We start from the raw sequence: 22,475 nt of genomic DNA on the forward strand, positions 1-22,475 counted from the left end.
CGCTTCATGAATCCTACAGCTTACCTACAGCTTACTCAGAACTCAGCATCTCTCTAGGACTAACTAGGCACTATTTCATAGCATTAAGTTGTTGACTCAGCAACTACTCTTCCCCCCCCCCCAGCTCAGCTTAAGTAAGGCTGGGCAGGCACCCTGCTTGCGTGTACCAACTGTCATTGTAGGAACACGCGCGTAAGCAAAGTCTGGGAAACAACCAGCCAGTCAGGTTGACTCACCACAGGGGTATCTATCTATCTATTTAATTATTTATTTGATTTATATCCCGCCCTTCCTCCCAGTAGGAGCCCAGGGCAGCAAACAAAAGCACTAAAAACACTTTAAAGCATGATAAAAACAGACTTTAAAACAAAACATCTTTAAAAGCATTTTTAAAAGCTTTCATGACATCTCTAAAAAAAAGGTTAAATACATGTTTAAAAAAAGATTTTAAAACATTAAAAAGCAATTCCAAAACAGACACAGACTGGGATAAGGTCTCAACTAAAAAGGCTTGTTGAAAGAGTAATGTCTTTAATAGGCACCGAAAAGATAACAGAGATGGTGCTTGCCTAATATTTAAGGGGAGGGAATTCCACAGGGTAGGTGCCACCACACTAAAGGTCCGTTTCCTGTATTGTGTGGAACAGACCTCCTGGTAAGATGGTATCTGCAGGAGGCCCTCACCTGCAGAGCACAGTGATCGACTGGGTATATAAGGGATAAGATGGTCTTTCAGGTATCCTGGTCCCAAGCTGTATAGGGCTTTATACATCAAGACTAGAACCTTGAACTTGACCTGGTAGCAAATGGGCAGTATTTAGAGCTGCTGGGGTTGAGCTGTCCAAGTCCAGAGCTTAGGCATCTTCTGGGTCCCACTCCCCACACAGCCCTTTACCGGCTTGAACATCCCACTCCAAGTCCTCCTCCTCCACTTTATTCTCATCTGTCCAACCCCCTCCCAGCAGGGCTCACAACAGTCTGACAACTTCATTGTATAACTTTTGGTGAATGCTGAAGACATACCTCTTTACCCTGGCCTTCGACACCTGGGATGTATAATTTTAGGACCCACCCTTTTTACTGTGATCTTGTTTGGGTTGTGTTTAACTGTTTTTAATTTTATGTTTTTAAATAGTTGTAACCCGCCCTGGGACCTTTGGGTAAATAGATAACAGATAATGATAATAAGGCATGATCTGTTACTGAAAGGGAACCATGCCCCTACTAGTAAGAGAGGAAGGATTATGCAGTGTGATTATCTTGAACTTCTGAGGCTATATAAACACATCAGACATCCCAAAATCCTTCAAATGACACTTGGTACCGCTTTCACTGCTTCCGTCCAGGGAAAGCTTTTGATCCCTCCTTCAGATGAGACAATCCTGTATCGAAAATATGCCACTGGGGGGGAAAACTCAGGTACTCCATGAGAATTATGATCAGTAACCATCTGCAATTAGGAATGTGAAGCTAAGGACCCCACTGTACTTCCTACTCATGACAGGTAACTTTCAGCCCACTCAGTGTTGAAGTGGAATGAGGCTTTGCTGCATCATCCCTTGAGAGGCCTTCACAATTACAGAATTTAGGACTGGATGTTTAAACAGAAGCCATATAATGCTTTATAAGATTCTCAAGGCTCCAAGGAGTGAGTGGCGTGTAAGTTTGTCCCATGAGTCTGCAGCTACCTGAAGTAAAGACAGTAGCATTGGAATGGCAAAAATGACAGCCACACCTGCATGGATCAGTTGAGACCCAAGTTCTGCACAGGGAGCAGAAACTGATCGACAGACAGAAACCATAGGAGTGATACTGCATGCCACCCTGCTGTTTTCTATTGGGAAAAAAGTGCATTTGCCTTGTATGTCTATATTCAAAGACAATTTGGAGTTTGATAAATAACCCTCAGTGTTCAGACACAAAATCGTTCCCATTTCAGAAGACTTAGACCAGCTGAGGTAGAAGTTGATTTGCCTTGCCTCAAAACCATTATCTTCTTCTGTCTTCCCCTCATTGCTCATCCTCAGTGCTAACCACTGGTTCCTGGGTTAGAAGCTTTGGGAAGCACTGTGAAGGTTTTTCTCAGGAAAATATGACAAAGAGCTCTAAATTATAAACAGCATGCAGATTGTTTCAATTCCACTCATCAGTTGTTCCTGGAGGACATATGGATATGAGAAACACTGAGACAGCCCAGCTATAGAGACATGGAAAGGGCACACCTTTATGCAGTCTGAATGTTCGGCATGTCCCTTTACAAGTCCTAAGCCTGGATGTTTTGCATATTCAATTCACCATAGCACTTACCTTAAGAGGGATGGAAGTAAGGGTGACACTTAATCACAGAGTAATACTTTAATAACTTATTCAATTCAACCTTGCAACCCTGGTTGGAAATCATACAAGTGAAAGACTGTTTATAACCCATTTCATGTCCAAGTATTTAAAAAAAAGCAAAGGCTGGCAAGACTGATTAAAAACTTTGGGAAATCCTAGCCAAAGCCATGAAAATATTAGAGAACACTGAGAACAAAATGAAGAAAATTATTTTTTAGTTGTGGAAACATGGTATAATTAGTACCAAGAAAAAAATTATAGAAAGAAATTCAGCTGAAATGAACACCAAAATCAGTTTAGTGCACCAGAACTGAACATCTCAAACCCAAATCAAATACCTCCAAATAAAAATCAGTTTTATAAAGGAGTTCAATAATTAGGGGTTCATGTAGGTATGCGGTAGTGGTAAGAAAAGAGTTTGCTCCAATTCTAGACAGGAAGCAAGTATAATGTCCAGGAAGCTATTGGAGAAGAGATTAAGGAGATGGAAAGAAGGCTCTGGAACACCATACTCTTGTTAGATCTCAGTTAGAAGACTTCTTTGCAGAGATGAGAACCAAGAGAGAAAAAGAAATGCTAAAATCCATTCATCTAATTAAAATGTTATTGTTTTGTGCCTTCAAGTTGATTATGACTTATGGCGACCCTATGAATCAGTGACCTCCAAGAGCATCTGTCATGAACCACCTTGTTCAGATCCTGTAAGTTCAGGTCTGTGGCTTGCTTTATGGAATCAATCCATCTCTTGTTTGGACTTCCTCTTTTTCTACTCCCTTCTGTTTTTCCCAGCATTATTATGTTCTAGTGAATCAGGTCTTCTCAAGTATGATAACCTCGGTTTCATCATTTTAGCTTCTAGGGACAGTTCTGGTTTAATTTATTCTAACACCCAATTATTTGTCTTTTTCGCAGTCCACGGCATCCGCAAAGCTCTCCTCCAGCACCACATTTCAAATGAGTTGATCTTTCTCTTATCCACTTTTTCACTGTCCAACTTTCACATCCATACATAGAGATCGGGAATACCATGGTCTGAATGATCCTGACTTTGGTGTTCAGTGATACATCTTTGCATTTGAGGACCGTTTGTAGTTCTCTCATAGCTGCCTTCCCCAGTCCTAGCCTTCTTCTGATTTCTTGACTATTGTCTCCATTTTGGTTAATGACTGTGCCGAGGTATTGATAATCCTTGACAAGTTCAATGATACACCTTTCAAATATTGCAGATTATTAAATGACTGCAACCAATTCAGTTAGAAACTTCTAGCTACAGCAGACGACTACTAAAACATCTGGTATTATCTGTTCCTGGGTAATAAGGTAACACACATTGGGCAGCGGGAGTGTGTGTGCTATTATCCCATATAGTCAGCATGGAACTTTCAAAAAGCAATTGTTGAAAGAATCACAGCACTGGCAAGCAAAGCCCAGGGAGAGGACATTTGCTATTATCATCTCAAAGCCTTCATCAGGGCCCCCTTCATCAGAAAGAGGCAGGAGCTACAGATTTTCCAGCTGCCCATATGAGGGGAATAGTCTGTTCTCTCAGGGACTGAAGCATGTGGCACTACCTGGCCTTGATTGCTAGTTAACACACAGGGGAGGGATCTATTATCTGCTATGGTTTCAATGGAACCTTCAGAGAGCAGCAATTTAAAAAACTACATTAGTAGCAACACCTAAGGTCTGGGAAGAGGGCATTCGCCATCAGCACCTCCCCTCACCCCTCCCTTTTAAAAAGAATCTTATTATTGTGTTAATTTATATCGGTTTTCACTTAAAGGTCTACTATCAGGCACAAACATGATATACAAATATCGTAAATGTTGAGCTAATCCTCAAAGAGTGTGAGAATTCAACTATCAAAACATTTGGACAAAGCATGACTCTCAAACGCCTTGGTCCTTTCCTCATGTTGTTGGGGTTGGCAAGATTCCTTCTCAGTAAGACCTGCATGAGCAGTTGGAACTTCCAGGAGGTTGGGGAATAGCACTTACCATCATCACCCTCCCCAGCATTTTCCCTTTTGCCACTGTTGGTTTCCTCTGGAGAAGAGAAGAGGGAGCCAGCCAAGAGGCTCCCTCCCCTCTCTATAAAGTAGGGCCCCACTGATACGGCAGGTTCCGTTCCAGGCCCCTGCCGAAAAGCGAAAACCGCTGGAAAGTGGGACTGTACTCAGCTGTAGCGTGGGAGCTCCCCACGCTACAGCTGATCGCGCAATCAGCTGTAGCGCCAGGAGCTCCAGCCGCCACACTCCAGCTGACAGCGATGAGCTGTAGCGCACCAGCTCCCTGTGCTCCAGCTGTGTTGAGCCCAGCCTCTCTCCTGAGGATCAAGGAGGGGGAAGGCATGAGTTGCAGGCGCCTCAGCCATCAGCGGGCATGGACGATCCAGCTGTTGTTGAGTCTAGCCCAGACACTGAGAAAGAGAGCAAGCTAGCCGCCCCGCCAGTTCCCACGGATGGCCCTGTCCCTCAATGGGACAGCGCTCAGCCATCAAGCACCCCCACGGAGCCATTAGGGGAGGATTCCGAAAGAGCAGTAATCTGTGCCAAGCAGTATCCTAGAGATGCCCAACGCTTCCCAGCCCTCTGCTTCCCAGCCTGCAGATAAGGACCCTGTTCTGTCAGATGAGCCCGTGGAGACTCGCCCCCCTTCACCGCGCTCACAACGTAGGGAGAAGCGGACAGAGCAGAGGGCGTGTGTGCGAAGGAGTGAGAGGTTACGCTCCAAGACCTCTGTTTAAGACTGCCGCACTGTGAATGGGGCATTGAGTCAACTTTCATCACACGTTGCAGAGCATGTCTAGAGGGTAGTTAGGGACTTGCAGTGAGTTAGCATAGGGTCTTTTCTATGAGGCGCTCAGCCTTTGATGAATCCATTACATTAATAAAGCAAGAGTTCCTTGCACCCTCATCTCAGACTTGTGATTCCCGCTCTGAACAGGACAAGCTGGAGCGTGCGATGAGCTGTAACATGGGGAGCTCCAGACAGAGATCAGCTGGAGCACGCGAGCTCCCCGCACTACAGCTGATTGCACACTACAGCTGATCAGCTGGAACATGGGGAGCTCCAGCCACCATGCTCCGGCTGACAGCAATCGGCTGGAGCGTGCGAGCTCCCCACACTACAGCTGATCAGCTGGAGCCCATGATCAGCTGCAGCACAGGGAGTTTGCACGCTCCAGCTGATCCCTGCCAGCTGGAGCCTGGGAAGCTCGTGCGCTCCAGCTGATTGCTGTCAGCTGGAGCTCCCCGTGGTGCAGCTGATTGCCCCACTGGCGCCACCATATTAGCGGAACGCTGAAAAGCGGGGCACCGACAAACGGGGCCCTACTGTATCTAAGCCAGGCAGCCATGGCTCATTGGAGAGCAGTAAGATGAGCGCCTGGAGCTCTATTGCCTGTTAGCTTTCTCCCCCCCCCTTTTTTTTTCTTTTTTCTTTGTTTGTATGCATTGAAATCTAAATTATGTCTTTTGCGATACTAAATTTGTTTTATGTTAGTTTTTGTCCTATCTGAATTCATTGTTATGTCCTGTAAACTGATTTCCCTCCCCTTCCCTAACACTTTGTATTTTGAATGTTTGTTGTAAGCTGCTTTGGGCACAGCTTGCTGTGGAAAGGCAGCACATAAATAAACTTAATCAATAAAAGTGAAAATATTCTTTACTACGGAGAGATATGCAAGTAATCATAAAAACAAACCTGAACTACATCAATTCATTAAAAGTGTGGTTATACCTTTTTCCCCAAGTAAACTATTAAAGAAAAATCATTTGGAGGGCTGAAATTCATTCTACCATCTCACCAGTCAAATCATCCTTGAAAATGGGGCATTACATTGTGCAAATAATGGCAGCATCTCAATACAACCCCTCAAGCAGTTCTGTGTATGCAACAAGATTTCTACAACTGATGTTTCTGACTGCAGCTCCTGGGTTCTCCAATATTTGGAAGTGGCTTCTCAGGATGCCTGGGCCAAGAGAGCGGAGAGTGAGCTTGCTGCACAACTCTTAGATCCCAACCAACATGTTTTTAACGCTTATGAAATAAACTTCCTTTAAATATTTATCACTGTACTTGTAGGTACTTCATTGCAAGTATTAAATTTGCAACATTGAATCTGAAACTGTTCAAACTTATTTCAACTAGTTAAACTAGTGATTTTATAAAGTTTAATTTCTAAATTCTAGGGAATAAAGTTAATAGCAACAGATTTTTTTTAAAAAAGCTGCAAGCAAACAAGGAAACAATAAATGAAAGAAGACATGGCTGCATTTGGAAAGAACAAAACGAGCAACCCTCCTCCCTCTGATGCAGACATCGCTTGAAGGTGGCATATTCCAACAAACCATAGTTAACATCAACCACAATTTAGGGTTTGGACATAATGAGGAGTTACGGTTAATCAAAAATCAAAGCAAAGCTATCAGTCTCTTCCTCCCAACTATGCCAGAGAAGGGGGTAGTGCACAAGTCCATGGCCCACTCATTCCCTTAATAGTAACCAAAAGGTTACAAAATATGGTGATGGTCAATAGCTTTAAATGACTGTGTGACAAAGGATTAGTCAAATTTATGGTGAATAGTTCAACAGAGACAATAGTTGTGACAAATTGAATCTCCATGTTAGAGGCAGAATAGGCCTGAGTACTAAATGCTGGTAACGCATAGGAGATGGTTATGATCATGCTTTGCTTATGAGGTTTGAGAAACATGCAGCTGAACACTGCCTGAAACAGAATGCAGGATGACAGAAACTGGACTGGCCCAGTAATATGATTATGTTCAGTCATTATAGGAAGGAAGAGATCCCAGCATGGGCTTATGAACTTTCACAGCTGTCGTAATGGGCATGAGAAGCATTATGGTGGCTTGGCAAGCAGGGCGTAGAAGAATAGGCAAAGAAGGCATGGCTCAAAGCTTCTGTATGTACTATGCTCTGGAGTGCGGGGTTAAGTAAGTGTGTATGGCAATATGTAGAGCGTCACATTACCAAAGTTTGCATGTGTATAGAAGAACTGAAAAAGCACTACTTGTTGATAATGATGAGTGGTGCTAAAATAATTCAGTAAATTCAGTACTACCCACATTAATTCATATTCTATCTACTAAGGCCGTCAAGATAGGTTGCAACATTTTAAATCGATCTTTAAAAATACACAATAAAAAATGTAAACAGTTTAAAAAGAACAACTCAACCCACTACAGACACACAATTAAGATGGTAGTAAAATGAGCTATACACAGCAGCATGCTCCAATTTTTGAAAACTTTTTGAAATAAGGTATTGCCAATGACATCCCTAGAAAAGAAGTTCCAGAAAACAGATGCCACCACCGAGAAAGTCCTGATCCTCACCTCAGGACGAAAGTGTTAACATCTTCCTCATTCCTCCACTACCAATCTATTTCCTCAATGAGAAAACCCAATTACTTCCATCTTTCATTGTACAGAAGTGCTCCAAACTCTTAAACCATTTTAATTTCTTTTTCTGTATTTTTTTCCTATTCTGTAACAAGCTTTTTGAGATGAGGTAACCAGAGCTGTTCCATTTAGAGATGTGAAGGCCCGGGAAAAAAATCAGAAAAATTTGGGGGGGAAACGGTTTTTTCCAAAGCCTTTTTTGCTTTGTTTTTGTTTGTTTTTTTGAAAAATTGGGGAAAAAATGGATTATGGAATGTTTATTTTAGCATGATAAATAAAATGTTTCATTGAATCTTGGTCCCCCCCTTTTTTCTCAGTTCTTTTTATGAGAATGTATGCTTCATGTCTGCTTGACACTGTGGAGGACTAGCAGAGACATAGATAATTTTCTTTGTTATTAATGTTTATGGTTACTTCTGGGTTTTGTTTTTGCTTTTTTGCCTGCTCCTCATAAACTGGCAAAACGAAAGAGGTTCCTTACAGTTCAGAGGTTCCTTATGGTTCAGGATCTTGTAGATCCATTTGTTACCAAAAAAAAGTAGAAATTTAAAAAAGTAAATTCAATGTGTAATAATTGTTTGAATAAAATGTACTTTTAATATACCAAATGTGATAATTTTATGCCAAACCAACTTGTACATAATTACATTTGATGTTGCTGAAGTAACAAAGTGACTTTCAATCTGTAAAAAGTGCTAATATTGCATTTTTTCCATTTTTCCAAAAGTTTCCATTTTTTTCTGGAAAAAAATGGGGAAAAAAACAGTTTTTTCCATGGCTTCAAAATTTCCAGAAATTTTACATCTCTAGTTACACTTGAAGCTCTCTGAAAATCAAAGCAGAAATAATTCAGGCTGGACCTGATCCAGTATCTAGAACATATAAACAGCTAGAATAAACAATGCCAGTTATGTCATAATGAGAATATTACATATTAGAACTTTTTCTTCCCCTAAAGTAATCTTATAGTACAGAGGGAAAAGCAATAATCACAAAATTCTAAACCAGTATGTCTCTCGCAGCACAATGTACACCTTTTATATTAATGTTTATATATGAATCCTCTTCAATTCTGTGCTACCAGAACTGGGTAGTGCATTTACCACTGTCAAGAATCCAGTATAGTTCATACTGTACTTCCCAATATGAACCAGAAAATTTTCTATTGCTATATTTTTCTGACAGAAAAAGATTCATTTCTAAAAATACACATTTTCATAAAATTAATTAGCAACATAATGAATAGATACATGTAAACTGGACAGTTCCAGAGATGAAATTACATTTGCAGAAAGTTTATTTACATGTTCCATCCACACATTCCATCAAACATTGTTGGGGGAGAGAACAGGACCTCACCTACAGGGGTGTCCCTGACCTTCACATGTTGATTAGAAAGTCTCAACCAACTTTATAAACATATGGTTGGTGCTAACAATCATGCATACAATTCTACATAAATAGACTCCATCCTGGCCTTCTGTTGAATGCAAGACCGTTTGGGGACCGTTTCAGCACTAGGTTGAAGAAGCCTGGTCTGAAAGACATGGATGTTTAGAAACATTTGGCAGTATCCTTGCATTTTAAACTTGGGACCCGTAGCTTCATCACATAGATATTAAAACCTTTGACATTTCCAGCACTGACATTTTTTTCATCTCACTAAATCAATACTACCTCCAGTATCAGAGGTGGCATGCTTCTGAATACCAGTTGCTTGGGAACACAGATGGGGAGAGTCCTGCTACAGGCTTCCCAAAGGCATCTATTTTGCCTCTGTGAGAATAGGATGCTGGATTAATGGGCCTTTCATATGATCCAGTATGGCTCTTCTTTACACCTATCTATATAATTTTTTAAACAACTGAACATATCCTTTGTGTTTACTGAGGAACAAGAAAACTGCAGATGTACTTAGGAATCCCAGTCTTCAGTAAGAACCTCAGTATGTTAGGTGGTACACTAAAAGCATGTAGACTACTGACTTCCAAGTCCAGTAATGTCTTGCAGGCACAGGAGTTCCAATGACCAAGCGGAACTTCCCTACCTGTAAGGTTTCAAAAACTCACTTCAAAACAAACAAGCATTACTGGTGCTCATAAATTGCTGTGCCCTCCACTGACATGACTGGAGAGCTTATTCATATAGCAGTTATTTATGAACACTGGAATACACATACAACTCAAGAATAAGATGATGCCAAAAGGCGTACATCACAGTTCAGTACTACACACCACTTTTTGAGCATCCATCAGGTCTGGCTTTCTATCGGCATACTAGTGAAGGTTATACAGATTCCTTCTGAATTTCAACCCAGCAGAAACCATAAATATCTCATAATGCTTCTGCTATGAAAACAGAAACCACATTTTATCAACAGGTAGCACTTATTTATAAAGTATCACAACTAAAAATAAGGGCCAGGACACACTGCCATAATACTCAATGGTGCACAGTCACATTTAAACTATAGCCAAAGAACAGTGAACACACACTACCATTACTCTGCAACATTATGGGAAAATGGAAGGTCATACAAAATGCAGAAAATACACAACAGGACTACTGGATAGAAGACAAACTGGTGATGGGAAATGGGCACAGAGTAACATCCCCCACCTCATGTCTATAAACATGGATAGTTACAAAAAACAACTCTGCAACTGCAACAATAGATACACGGCAACACAACTTAAGCTATGTGAAGATCTTGCAGGTCATAAAAACAAAAATACCACAAAAAATGGTGATTAACTGTAAAAGTTCTATAATGGTTCCATAAAGACAAACCAGCACAAGCTTCATGTACAATGAGGAAAAAAGGACGGCATAAGTCACCATGAGAGGACCACAAAAGGCACCTCTGGACTACCCTAGCACGATCAGAGAGCAAGCACCTATGCTCAATAATGGAATTAAAAATATATTCCAAAAGGCACTGGCGGAAAGCTTCAATGCACAGATGGACAAGTGCAGTCAAATCGCCAGAATGGCAAGCAACTTAAGAAAGTGAATGTACGCACTGGCATAGGAAAAGGAGGGGATGTGTCAGCTGGAGGAAACCAAAACACGTTTCATCCTTAGAACACACATCTGACATGTTCACAATGCAGCGACACACTCTCAATAGAGGGGAGAGGTGCAACAATTGGTGACCCAATTGAGGGGGAGGAAAAAAGTTCCATAGAAATGGCCAAGCAGTCCTCAATAGTCACTTCTTGTTTTATCGGACATATGGCCAGTAATACATGAGTACCGCTGTTCATTCAGCAGCAAAGATTTCACACCAGGGTTTCACTATATCACATAACACCACCTTTAGGAAACAACAGCCATGTACAAGAATTTAACCAAAACGGCATAACTGTGGATAACAGTGGACAAATAAAGAAGCAAGCAAAGGGCTCATGATGTAAGGGATCGAACAGTACCAAGTTGGATCACTCGCCCAATTCAAGTATTCTGTCTAGTGTGGTTCTCTCCAATGTCAGAGACAAATGAACTCAGGACCTTAGCAATATACTTTTTGCACTGAGCTATGGCCTGAAGATGAACAAAATTACAAAAATTTAAAGACCCAGAAAAAAATGAGAGAGGACAAGGAAGGTGGCACATCACGGTCCAGGTGTGTTGGCGATTAAATAAGCACTGCTGTGAACACTTTGACTCTCTGACACTATTTAGAAAGTCTCCAAGTGAAAAACTGAATTCTAATCCCATATGCTATTGAATTGATTAGTTTGATTTACAATAGCTGCCTGCTATAAGTAAGAACCACGTTTGTGAGAAGGCACAGAAATTTTTGTAATGTTAAAGTTTGATCCTTATCTTCTTTCAAGCTGTTGATATGACATAAGTTAGTATCTTGGCAGATAGACTAGTAAGAACGTATGTGGTTAATGTACCAGATTTGCAAGGCCAGACTAACTTCATACTTGACTCCCTCTTATTTGAATTAAAAACAATAACAATTGCCATGAGCAAGATTAGATCCCAGAAACCCATTACTTAATAAAACACCATCAACTACTGGCATATTCTTTCACTTTAACTTAACTGTGCCGCCTTATTTGTTCCCTTTAAAGCACATTTTTACATTGTAGAAATAATCTATTTTTAACGCAAATATCCATACACGTCATTGTAACAAAAGTTATCAACTAGACTCAAATCAGAATCAGGAGTGAGCATGGCAGAAAGTTTTATTTTAGCAAGCCTACCCAGACATATAATTTAGTTATCTATATTTGTTTTTACCAGTTTTTTTGCTGATTTTATCTGTTTTGTTGATAATTTTACTATGTACATCATAGAGTGTCTTCTGATTAAGTGATCTATAAATCTTCATACATAAATAAAATAAATACATGGCATAAGCTACCAAGAACAGGGTTTTAACTTTCATCCATCATTTACTATTACAGCACTCTAACCTACAGTTTCAGTCTTTTATACCTCATCCTGCAGTGGGCACTGGTTATGACTGGAAATTAATTAATTGGTCCCTATAATGGCACCAAGCCATCCCAACCAGTGCTTTCACTATAGGATTGCTAGGAGAACTGTTTCATTGCAACATGATTGGAGAGAACTTGTGCACTTGAAAAAAAGTAGATAGGTGTGTCACAGATCCTTCTGTTTAACACTGTTTTAATGTTGCTAGTGTGCACTGTTAGAATGGGCACTGCTGGTTGAGCACATTATTGCTACTTTGCTTGTAACTGAGTCCAAGCAGCAGCAATTGGCTTACCTGGACCACAAAACTTGGTTGTTCATTTAGAAAGTGATACATACATGAAAATGTATTTGGTATTTTTTATGGTCTACTGCCCTGGGCTCCTGCTGGGAGGAAGGGTGGGATATAAATCAAATAATAAATAAAATAAATAAATGGTCAAGGTAACTACCATATGTTAAGAAACTAAGTAGCATAACACTGCCGTTGAATGGATATAACTTTAGGAATGCAGCACACTTAAGTCATCAACACTATTTAAAATTAAGTTACATTGATCTAAAGGAAGAATTGGGAATCTGAGCCCTCCAGATACTGTTGGAGTACAGCTCCCATCATCCCCAACTACTGACAGGAGTTTGAGTTCAAATTATTGAAGTGCTTTAATTTGGTATTGAAAAAAGTTGAGGTAAGGAGACACAGGGTAAGGATTCCTCTTTAAGGAGTGCACACCTATGACTCTTCACCCCAACTATTCTTTCAGCACTGACTTGATGCACTTTGCTAATTTGTTAAAGTGAACTATATGGACATAACCTGTCATGGCTTAACTACAGTTGTACTAGTAATATTTCTGGCTTAAGAACTTGGGAAGAGAAAGTCAACAAATAAAAAAAATCCAAGACTTCAACACTTATGTAAACAAAATTCTAAAGTGATTATACATAATTTTTAGTTCCCAAAGACCCTCCTGCCTTCCTTATGGCTTGATGCCTCATTCAAGTAGTAACATCAGTGGAAAACATAAGCACTCAAGAACTCTCTCTCCAAAGACATCACTCACATTCTGCAGTGAAATATACAAAAGACCATTCAGTAGCCGTTTAACATGCAAGTAGAGCCAAATATTACCTTGAAAACAAGGCTTTCATCTTTCACTAACCATTCCCAGCTTATCGATCTGAACTACTAGCACATTAAAAATATTTAGGACCAACAGAGCCAAAACTGAGAGTGCATAAGAAATGTCCAGTGTCACAATGAATACTTTAAAAGCTTCTGACAGCCAAAAGTACAAACTCAAGAAAAGAGGCTGCCCACTGTCCTGGCCTTGATGTCCTTGCAATCAAACCTTCACCGGGCACAATAAACTTCGGGTGCAATTAATCTGTTCAATCACTCCTGCTTCAGAAACACAAAACTACCTGCTCTCAGGTGGTAGCTAATTGTGCCTATTCTGTATGAGTCACTGCTCTGGGCTTGCTTTTTTCCAGTCAGGAGGCATGACCAGATCAGTGACTCAAAGTAATACAGAGGATGAACAGCTCTTTAGGTGAGTAATTTTTATTCCAATATACTATAAAAGTATACTTGTTGGGTTGCACAAACGCTGCAGAACTCTAATTTTAGTTCAGAAAAAAGCAGGCCTTAGTTCACACAAGTCTGAGAAATGTTGATTTAAACCAAATTAGTCAAGCCATTGAAAAATCCATGACTACATTTCCCATGGATCCCCCCCAACCACCACTTGACAATCAGTTGGGGGGGGCAGCATTGCTAGATAAGATGTTTCTTACCTCCACACTGTTTTCCTAATCTAAAACTTTTCTCCCATCTGCTTTTTGCCATGCAGGGATATTGAGCAGGCATCCTACAGGCTACTTCAAACTTCCAAAAAAAAAAAGCACAAGCTATCCTTTAGTGGCTCTTCTGGCTTAACCTCACTGTTTCAAAGAAAGCGCTCTAGAGTACTATATAAAGACCATCTGAAACTGACAAGCAGAATGACACACATGGCAGAGAGAAAATATCCTGCAACCAAAGTGATTTTTATTTATTTATTTGATTTATATCCCGCCCTTCCTCCCAGCATGAGCCCACTGCATATATGAATGCAGGATAATTGTGCCATAAAATAGCACAAGAAGGTGTCATTGCCTAGAAGACATCAATTTAAGACTAACATTCGGCTCTGAAATTATACACTACCAAAACACAGACAGAAAGAGCCGATTACTGCATCCGTTACTGTTACTGACTGATGTGACAACTAACAAACCACTTTTACCAGTTACGTTCTAAGCAGAAGAATAGATTTAAGGAAGTTGTGGAGCTTCTTTGAATAAAGACTGCTTACAGTTGCTCAATATCTGCTCAGCCCCATTGTGTATGTGAAATAAGACTGCATGGAATACAGCGCCCCCATCTCCTACAGGCCTGACTATCTCTAGCAAGCATTTTCTGTTCGCTCCTCCCCTCTCTGTCTCTTGCTCTCCCTGCACAACATCCATGACGTACCTTTATTTCTAGCATAGTGACTCTAGGGCTCTTGCATTAGTAGGATTATTATTATTTACCCTAACTCCGGGACCCCAGATATGGGACTTCTCAGGCAGCACCTGCTATCCTAACCTAGCACACGTCGCACATTCAGTAGCAAAATTCAGGAGCTTAAAACTGGTCCTTATTTTTTTTTAAGCTGTTAAAAAAAATTGCGGGAAATTCAATTTTTAAAGGGCTGCTCACAAACTTTCCCTAGTACATCACATCGCACCACGCCGACCGGCCGCTTCTCTTACTAGGCTCTGGTAGCTCCTGGGATGCTCCTTTCCCGTCCAGTCCGTCCGTTTGGGCAACAACTTGGAAAGAAAAAGATACCCCCCAGTCACTAAGGGCTACTACCCCGCCTCCCCCAGAAGACTCCCCAAGAGCGTTCTCTCTCCCGCCCGCCCGGGATGGGGGAGGAGGAGAGGCCGTTGCAGCCGCCAGCGTTGAACCAGGCGAGCGGGCAAATGAAAGGTCCGGGCTTAACGCGCTGCACCACTCACCTCCTTCTCGGCTACTTCTCGGATCAGGACCTGCAGGAGCAACAAAGAGTGGTACAGACAGTCAGAGAAAGCACCGCCGAAGCGAAAGAAGCACCCCCACCCCGAAGGCCCAGCCCTAGCCCTTACCTGAGCCGCTTGCTGGCAAGGTCCGTTCTCCAGAAAGCGAGCGATGAGGAAATAGAGCTCTGCAGGAAAGGGAGAAAAATAAGGGGGGAAAGACACACATATCATGAGAAGAAGCGGGCTAAGCTGGAGGCAAGGCGCCTGGGAGGCGGCGGCAGAGGCAACAGCCCGGCCCCCACTTACCCGCTCGCAGCTCTGCCGTATGTCTGCCGCCACTGCTGTTACTGCTATCGCCGCCGCCGTCCCCGGACATGGCGAGCGGAGGAGCCCAGCTCGCTTAGGCCGAGCTCCCCGGCGGCGGGGCCCGAGAGCTGAAGACCGCGCTCGCCCAGTAGCTGTCACTGTTTGTTCAGGAGCAGCGAGAGTCTCAGCTCCACCATTCAAGCCCCGGGCAGGAGGAGGAAACAACAACTCGCAGCAAAACCCGCCGCCAAACCAGCGCCGTTGCTGCTGCTGCTGCTCTCGTCAGGCAGCCACAGCGCGAGCGAACGCGATCCCTCCGCCGAGACAAAGAGTCCCAGCCGCCTCCCTCAGGGCGCGCACACCCCCTTACAGTCTTTCTCCAAGTCTCCTACTCTAGCATGTGTTTCCCCCTCCTACCCGGAGAGCCCTGGCCGCTGTTCTCAAGCACGCTAGAGAGGGAAGGGAAAAGCTAACCACGGACTAGAAAGCCGAGCGAAGAAGATGTCGGAGCAGCAGAGGCGGGGTGGATGGGTGGGCGGGCAGCTTTGCTGAAAGGCGCTTTCTCTGTGAAGGGCTGGGAGGCCTAGGCGGAGGGATACGGCGCACGGGAAAGGGGGAGGGGGTGAAGAGAAGAGAGGCCCTTGGCGGTGGTGGCGCTGGAAGTTGCTCAGTTTCAATGTAGCCGAAATAGGAACCAAATGAGGCAAAAATGCCCCCAGGGACCGTAGGCCCCACTGGGTGAGGCGGGCATGAGAGGCTTCTCTTGGCCCTCACTATCAGGGCCTTTTGGGAAGGGGGAGGGGAAAGGTTTGAACGGGCCTCCAGTGTCCTGTAAGTCTTTCTCTTTCCTATATCTCCTTTGTCGCCTTTAAATGCTACAGATTTCCATCTGCTTGTAAGTTACAATGTCATGCGTGGTTTTGTTTTTGTTTTTTTCTTTCCTAAGTTTGTGTTACTCATCATCATGAGTGGGCGAGTGTGTGTGAGTGAGAAATAAAAATGTCAATTTTTTACAAAGCTCTTCATACGCCTTGTGTGTAGCTTTTCCTTTGTTATTGACTCGCTCTGGCTAAACTGGTAAATGACGTCCTGTTGTTATTAAAGTTACAATTTTAACATTTGTATCCATCCTAGTTATAACTAGATAGTGGGAGAGGGTGGATTAAAGAATTGGTTTTTTTGTAAAACAGCAATATTATGAAAGCAGACAAGTGAAAAGGATGGAAATGGATGCAATCCATGGCTGGACTTGAGGTAATTTACAGCTAGATCGATAACATAAAGAAGGGTTATCATCAGCGTAAGCACGATTAATGGTTACATTTACATTTTGTGTTTCATGCTGTATTTAGATAATGAACAGGGTTTACCTGCTTAAAGTGCTTGCCCTATTGTATTATGCTCTTTAAAGGCAAAATATTGTGTAGTTTGAGTTTTATCAAGATAGATAGTGGCAAGCATTGATTATGTAATTTATCCATGTTTTGGGATTGAAAGTTGGTCATAGAGGAATTATTATATTTCCCAAAAAAGCAACTATTGAAGTAATTAGTGTAAATCAATTGAAAACTGCTCATCAAATAAAGCTGCAGCTATATATTTTTGAGACTGTAAAACTAGGTTAAAATGACTTCTCCCTCCCTAAAGTTGTAGCTTTTAACTGAAACAGGTATGTAGCATTCAAATAAATAACTGTTTCTATAATATTGACATTTAAATTAAGTTTATAATCTTTAAGGCTGACGTTATATGTCAAATTATTAAGGCCTGGGCCAACAAAAGGAAACAGACTCCATATATGCTTATTTCAGCACAAAATTTGAGTTGTAGTAAGGTTGCAATCCTATATCAATTTACCTGGGAATAAGCATTATTAAACTCAGTAGGACTTACTTCTGAGTAGGCTTGTATAAGATTGCATTTGAAGAGCAATTACTACAATAATCTTCCAGCTCCATTATATTACAAAAACGAGCAAGTCACACACTACTTGTAGTTCTTTCTGGAAATAGTGTTTTTTTCTGTCTAAAAGGTACATATGCCATTTGGCAATCCTGAGATGGGTAATAAATTAATACAGAAATAACATTAAGATAGTTGTAATTTTGGTTTTGTACTACTAGCTTTTCTGTTTCAGTATCTCCACTGTCTTATTTTCCTTTTGTTTGTGTGGCTCTCATTTGAGCCTGAGATTTTAAATTTGTTATAGAATTGTATGAAGATTTTAATTTCATCAATCTTTTAATAAAGTGTTTTTTTGAATTATACTAGAGCCTTTTATTTAAGATGTAGAATATGAATAGTGAACTTAGTAAGCAGCGTTAATAAGGCTTTCAAGTTTATCCTGCTGTCCTTAAAATTGCTTGTGTGTACATATATAGCTAACGTATTTATATGAGCTATGATCCTTTATTTATATTAGGCCTCTATTTCACTATTATTTAATCTGAAAGAATTGAATGTTTTTAACTGGAAAGATTGTTGTGACTATAATGGCTTCCCTTTTTGTTTTGTATGTTGTGCAATAATTTGGTTGATTAAATTCATAAGCAAAAATACACTTCTCTTATCAACCATATAATCTTCTAAATACGCAAATAGAGGATGCAACTCTTTCAGTTTAAAATTATTTCTTTGCAATAAGATCATTGGCTTTGTTTTGCATACAAGTTGTTTTTTTCTTCTACAGAAGGCTCAGAATTATTTTGGCATTGTACATTTAGAATAGAGGGTGTTGAGGTTTGTTTGTTTGTTTTAAATTATACCAGCTTATTATCAATGATACCTTAGCAGTGCATTGTGGTTATACCCAATAAGATGTTCTTGTTGCAAGAAAAATCTATTTCTGAATTCTCACACTGTCTCCAGTGGTATATTTTGAGATTCCTGTGTTTGTGTCAACTTGCATTATCCTTAAAGAGAAATATTTTAGTTCCACTGTCATTGAGATGTAATGGGTTCTTTGTGAACTGCTTCTGTTACAATGAGCCATGCCTTACACCAATAAGATTGTCTCTTTACAGATTAAAATAGCTGTTTAAAATATATACCAACTAGTATATTCTATTCTAACTAGTGACATTGTTTTTAATTTTGCTGGATCTTGTATATATGGACATAGCTGACATACAGTTTTGATTAGAGTTTCTGAAAATGAATGTTTGACATTCCTTTCATTATTATAGGGTTGCTGAGTTTCAGGAAACTTCCAAAGATTTATTTTCCCCATGGTGAGGACAACAAATTATTTTGTAAAGAAATTGAAAGATCTTTAGTAGTAGTTTAATAGACTGTTCTACTTCGGAAAATATTTAATAATAAAAATATTTGCTATCATTAAAACAAATTTAAATTACATTAACTGTAATATTTCTGGTATATTTTAGAAGTAGATAAAATTAACTGCACATTGCCTGTAGGTTTCCATTAGTAAGACATGAAATTGTGAGACACATCAAGGGTTGTGCCCCATACCAAAGTGTTATGACTCAGGCTTAGAAACACTTTTTTGGTTGGATCCAAAGAAACATGAGTGGAACGAGGGCACTTATGACCCCTGTTTCATGTTCTCCAGCACTAGTGGAAAACTTCACGGAACAGGGTACCTCAAGGTACATCACAGTATGCAAAACATGATGCATGGTCCAGGCTGTAGTGTGTAAGTGTGCTACATTTAGGTATGTGTTGTGGGGAGATGGGAGGGGCTATGTTTCAGAGGTGTTCCCCACTCTAAAGCAAGCCCTAACAGCTGGAGTGCAAAGAGTTCTGCACTGCAGGACTTGTTCTGTAATGCAGAACTCTTTGCACCCCAGCTACTAGGATTTGCTTTGCAGCAGGGAACTTTTTGTGCTTCATGTTAGGGCTTGCTTTCCAAATGTGTAAGGGAATTAAACTATAAACAGAAGATTTGAGGCTAGATACAAGGGTGCCCTTCCATAATTGCAAGGGCCTTTTATTCCGGTGAAAGCTGTTTGTAAAGGAAGAAGATTTTCAACTATTTCTCCCTCCCTCTGAAGTCACCCTAGGCCACCTTCCATGCTCTTCTGAAAGGAATCAACTTCTCCCTTCCATTCACTGAAGATGAGAGTGCTACTCATGGGATCTATGGATCCCATCCATGGAAACCAGAAAAAAAATCAAACTGTCTTTCAGTAGTGGTTGTATAAGGACTTGGACTAACAGAAGAACATTTATATATTTCACTTTTTTCTTTAGAAATAGCCCTTCCATGAGTACCTTTGACTCCAAAGCCTTTGTAAATACACACTTTTAAAACATTTCCTGCCATTTTATTATGTCTTCAAAATGAAATACTTGTTTTTGCATATGTAATGTTCAATTAACATAATAATAGAATACAATATTAGTATAGGACCTTTAATAAATTTGGATAGATAGTTAAATGTACAGTACCGTTTTCAGACCCATTTATATTTAGATTGACCCATTCTCAATATATTTGCATAGAAGGCTTTTTCCAGCACAAACCTTTTGAGGCAAGTAGTGAAATGAAGAGGGCTATGAAAAGTTATTTAAAATTGCTATATGAATATGAACAACACATCTCTTGCCTTGTCTGTTTTATACTTCCAAACTTCTAGATTTGTAACGGGGAACAAGTGCAATGGGCAAGTTTCCAATACCAATAAACTGAGAACATGGTAATCGTTTATTGTGAGGGTAGATTCTTGAATTTATTTGTTGCAAAAATATGAAACATTGTCAGGGAATGAAAGTTATCCTAATACTGTCACATTCTGTAGTGGGAAATACTCCTGAAAGTGTGTTAGGGGTGGGGGGAATGCCTGCAATTCAGGGGTCTTTTAAACATTTTTGAAAAATGAACTATGTACACAAGTTTGTGAAATTCCCCGACATACAAGATCATATTTCCTTTAATATTTTTAATATTTCATGTTCCAATATAGTGATTCTTCTTTTGTATTGTATGTCAAGTTATACATATGAATGTGCATCTATAATATAATTGGGGTGAGGAACCTTCAGCCTACAGGTTAATCTCGGCCCACTAGGGAGTCCTAGTTGGCCTGCAAGGCCATTCCCCCAAACCTTGCTACCTGTCAATCAACTGATATCACTGAGTGACATCAATGGGGAGCAGGGTTCAATCCTGATGGATGCTGGTTTGCCAGCATGTTCCCTGAAGAAAATGTGCTGGAGAAGCATCTGTAGAGAACACATTAGTGAAGCAGATCCTTCCCCCCACCTGAGGATCAACTTTGGAAAGTGGGTGGGACCATCTAGCAATTAGTCACCTGATGTAGTGATGTCAGATGGGTGGCCCTGCTCACCTGTCAAAGTTGGCTCACAGAGTAGAGGGACATAAAGATCTATAAAATATTCTAAGCATTAATTTTGCAAACATAATCCAGGATTATTCTGGAGACAGATAAAATGTGTAAGAAAGAATGTGCAAATATAACTTCAGTCCTGAAGCTCAGTGGTGATAAGTGGATATTGGGGATGGGGAATTAATAAGCAACTGGTGTACTACGATCCCTAAAAATACATATTCCAATGTACCTGTGGAAAGTGTCTTGTGTGTTTGTTCATGTTACCACCATTGCCTGTTGTTCCTAAACTAAATGCAGTTGCATACCTTCACTACAGTTACTGGAAGGCAAGAACATCTGTCATTAAGCTAAACCAATCTGCTAAGAATGCAAAACAATGCAGACTAGTAGCCTACCTGAGACTTTAGTATACTATAGGCTGATAGTTCTTTCCTGATGCTACGTATCTATTCTAAAATGGGGACTGATTACCTCATAGAAGGGAAATATTTAGTTCACAAGCATGAGTAATTGAAAGAAATCCTGAGTCAAATTACAATTTAGGATTAGGATTTAGGAGCCACTGAATCAGGCCACTAATCTTAATACTTGGCATTGTTTTCAATGTTGTGCATAATTCAAGACATTGGTCACATGAGTGTCCTGCCCAGCAGAACAGCTTAACAATGTCTGTAGTATGGAGTAGCATAGCATGATATTTCATTCTCCTATTACAATTTTTTTCAGTTGCTACTATCTAAAATCAATAATATGCCCATGGGAGAAGTTACATAGAAGTATATGCTTACTATATGCTACACAATTATTCCAGTTTAAGTTTCCTCATGTTATATACTTCATTTAAAAATACATTGATAGCATCATCTTATACTGCTATTTATCAGCTGGGTTCAAATTGTCTTTGGTAGGTTCATCAGCCATGGTTTATAAAGCCAGGAATGAGAATTTGGGTAGAGTGTTTCTTCACACAGGGCTTCAGACCTTCATTCCTGCCTTGTATTAAGCCATAGTTCCCATTCAAGTGGACAGTTCCGGCTTAATATCAGTTAAGAACCCAGGACAATAAGCCAAGATTTGAGGGGTGAGCCAAGAGGGGAGCACTAGGTCCCACCAATGCTTATTCCCAGAATCACAAACCTTGATCATCCAAAACTCTGTTGCTGTGTATCATTTCTTTCCACTATATATCATTCCTTACTACGTCCTTTAAATAACCACTTGTCTAGTTTCTTGTGGTTAGTAAGAATCCTCTGATTACTAGATGGGGAGCTTTCTGGAGAGAGGATTCAACCATAATAAAGTATATATAGTGTGCATAGACAGCCTCAAGCTCAATCCCAAACTCTTAGTTAAAGCCTCTTAGGTAACAGTATTTGAAGAGCCCTGCCCAACTGTCACATTAGGTGGCCCAGGGCTAGCTGGACCAATGAGTTAAGTACATCAGAAGAGCCCTGCTGGATCAGGCCAAAGGCCCATCTAGTCCAGCATCCTGTTCTCACAATGGCCAACCAGATACCTATGGGAAGCTCACAAGCTGGAGGATATGAGTGCAACAGTGCAATTTGATTGCCAGCAAATGGTATTCAAGG

The 22,475-nt window shown here is 40.7% G+C and overlaps 1 protein-coding gene across 5 annotated transcripts in view; it reads right to left on the reverse strand.

Annotated features, from left to right (window-relative positions):
- The window catches only part of PHIP (pleckstrin homology domain interacting protein), a 184,016-nt gene extending 167,668 nt beyond the window's left edge, over positions 1-16,348 (reverse strand). For 3 of the 5 annotated variants that reach the window (XM_061623183.1, XM_061623181.1, XM_061623180.1), the window contains exons 1-4: positions 15,572-16,348; positions 15,392-15,450; positions 15,266-15,295; positions 15,017-15,076 (exon numbers count right to left, since the gene is read on the reverse strand). In XM_061623183.1, coding sequence (XP_061479167.1) covers positions 15,017-15,076; positions 15,266-15,295; positions 15,392-15,450; positions 15,572-15,641 — 219 coding nt within the window. In that variant the 5' untranslated portion in view covers positions 15,642-16,348. The remainder of the gene's footprint in view (positions 1-15,016; positions 15,077-15,265; positions 15,296-15,391; positions 15,451-15,571) is intronic. The other 2 variants (XM_061623184.1, XM_061623182.1) reach the window with 1 other exon arrangement.
- Between the last annotated feature and the right edge of the window lie 6,127 nt (positions 16,349-22,475).

The sequence above is a fragment of the Rhineura floridana genome, chromosome 4 (assembly GCF_030035675.1).
Source record: "Rhineura floridana isolate rRhiFlo1 chromosome 4, rRhiFlo1.hap2, whole genome shotgun sequence".
NCBI lineage: Eukaryota > Metazoa > Chordata > Lepidosauria > Squamata > Rhineuridae > Rhineura > Rhineura floridana.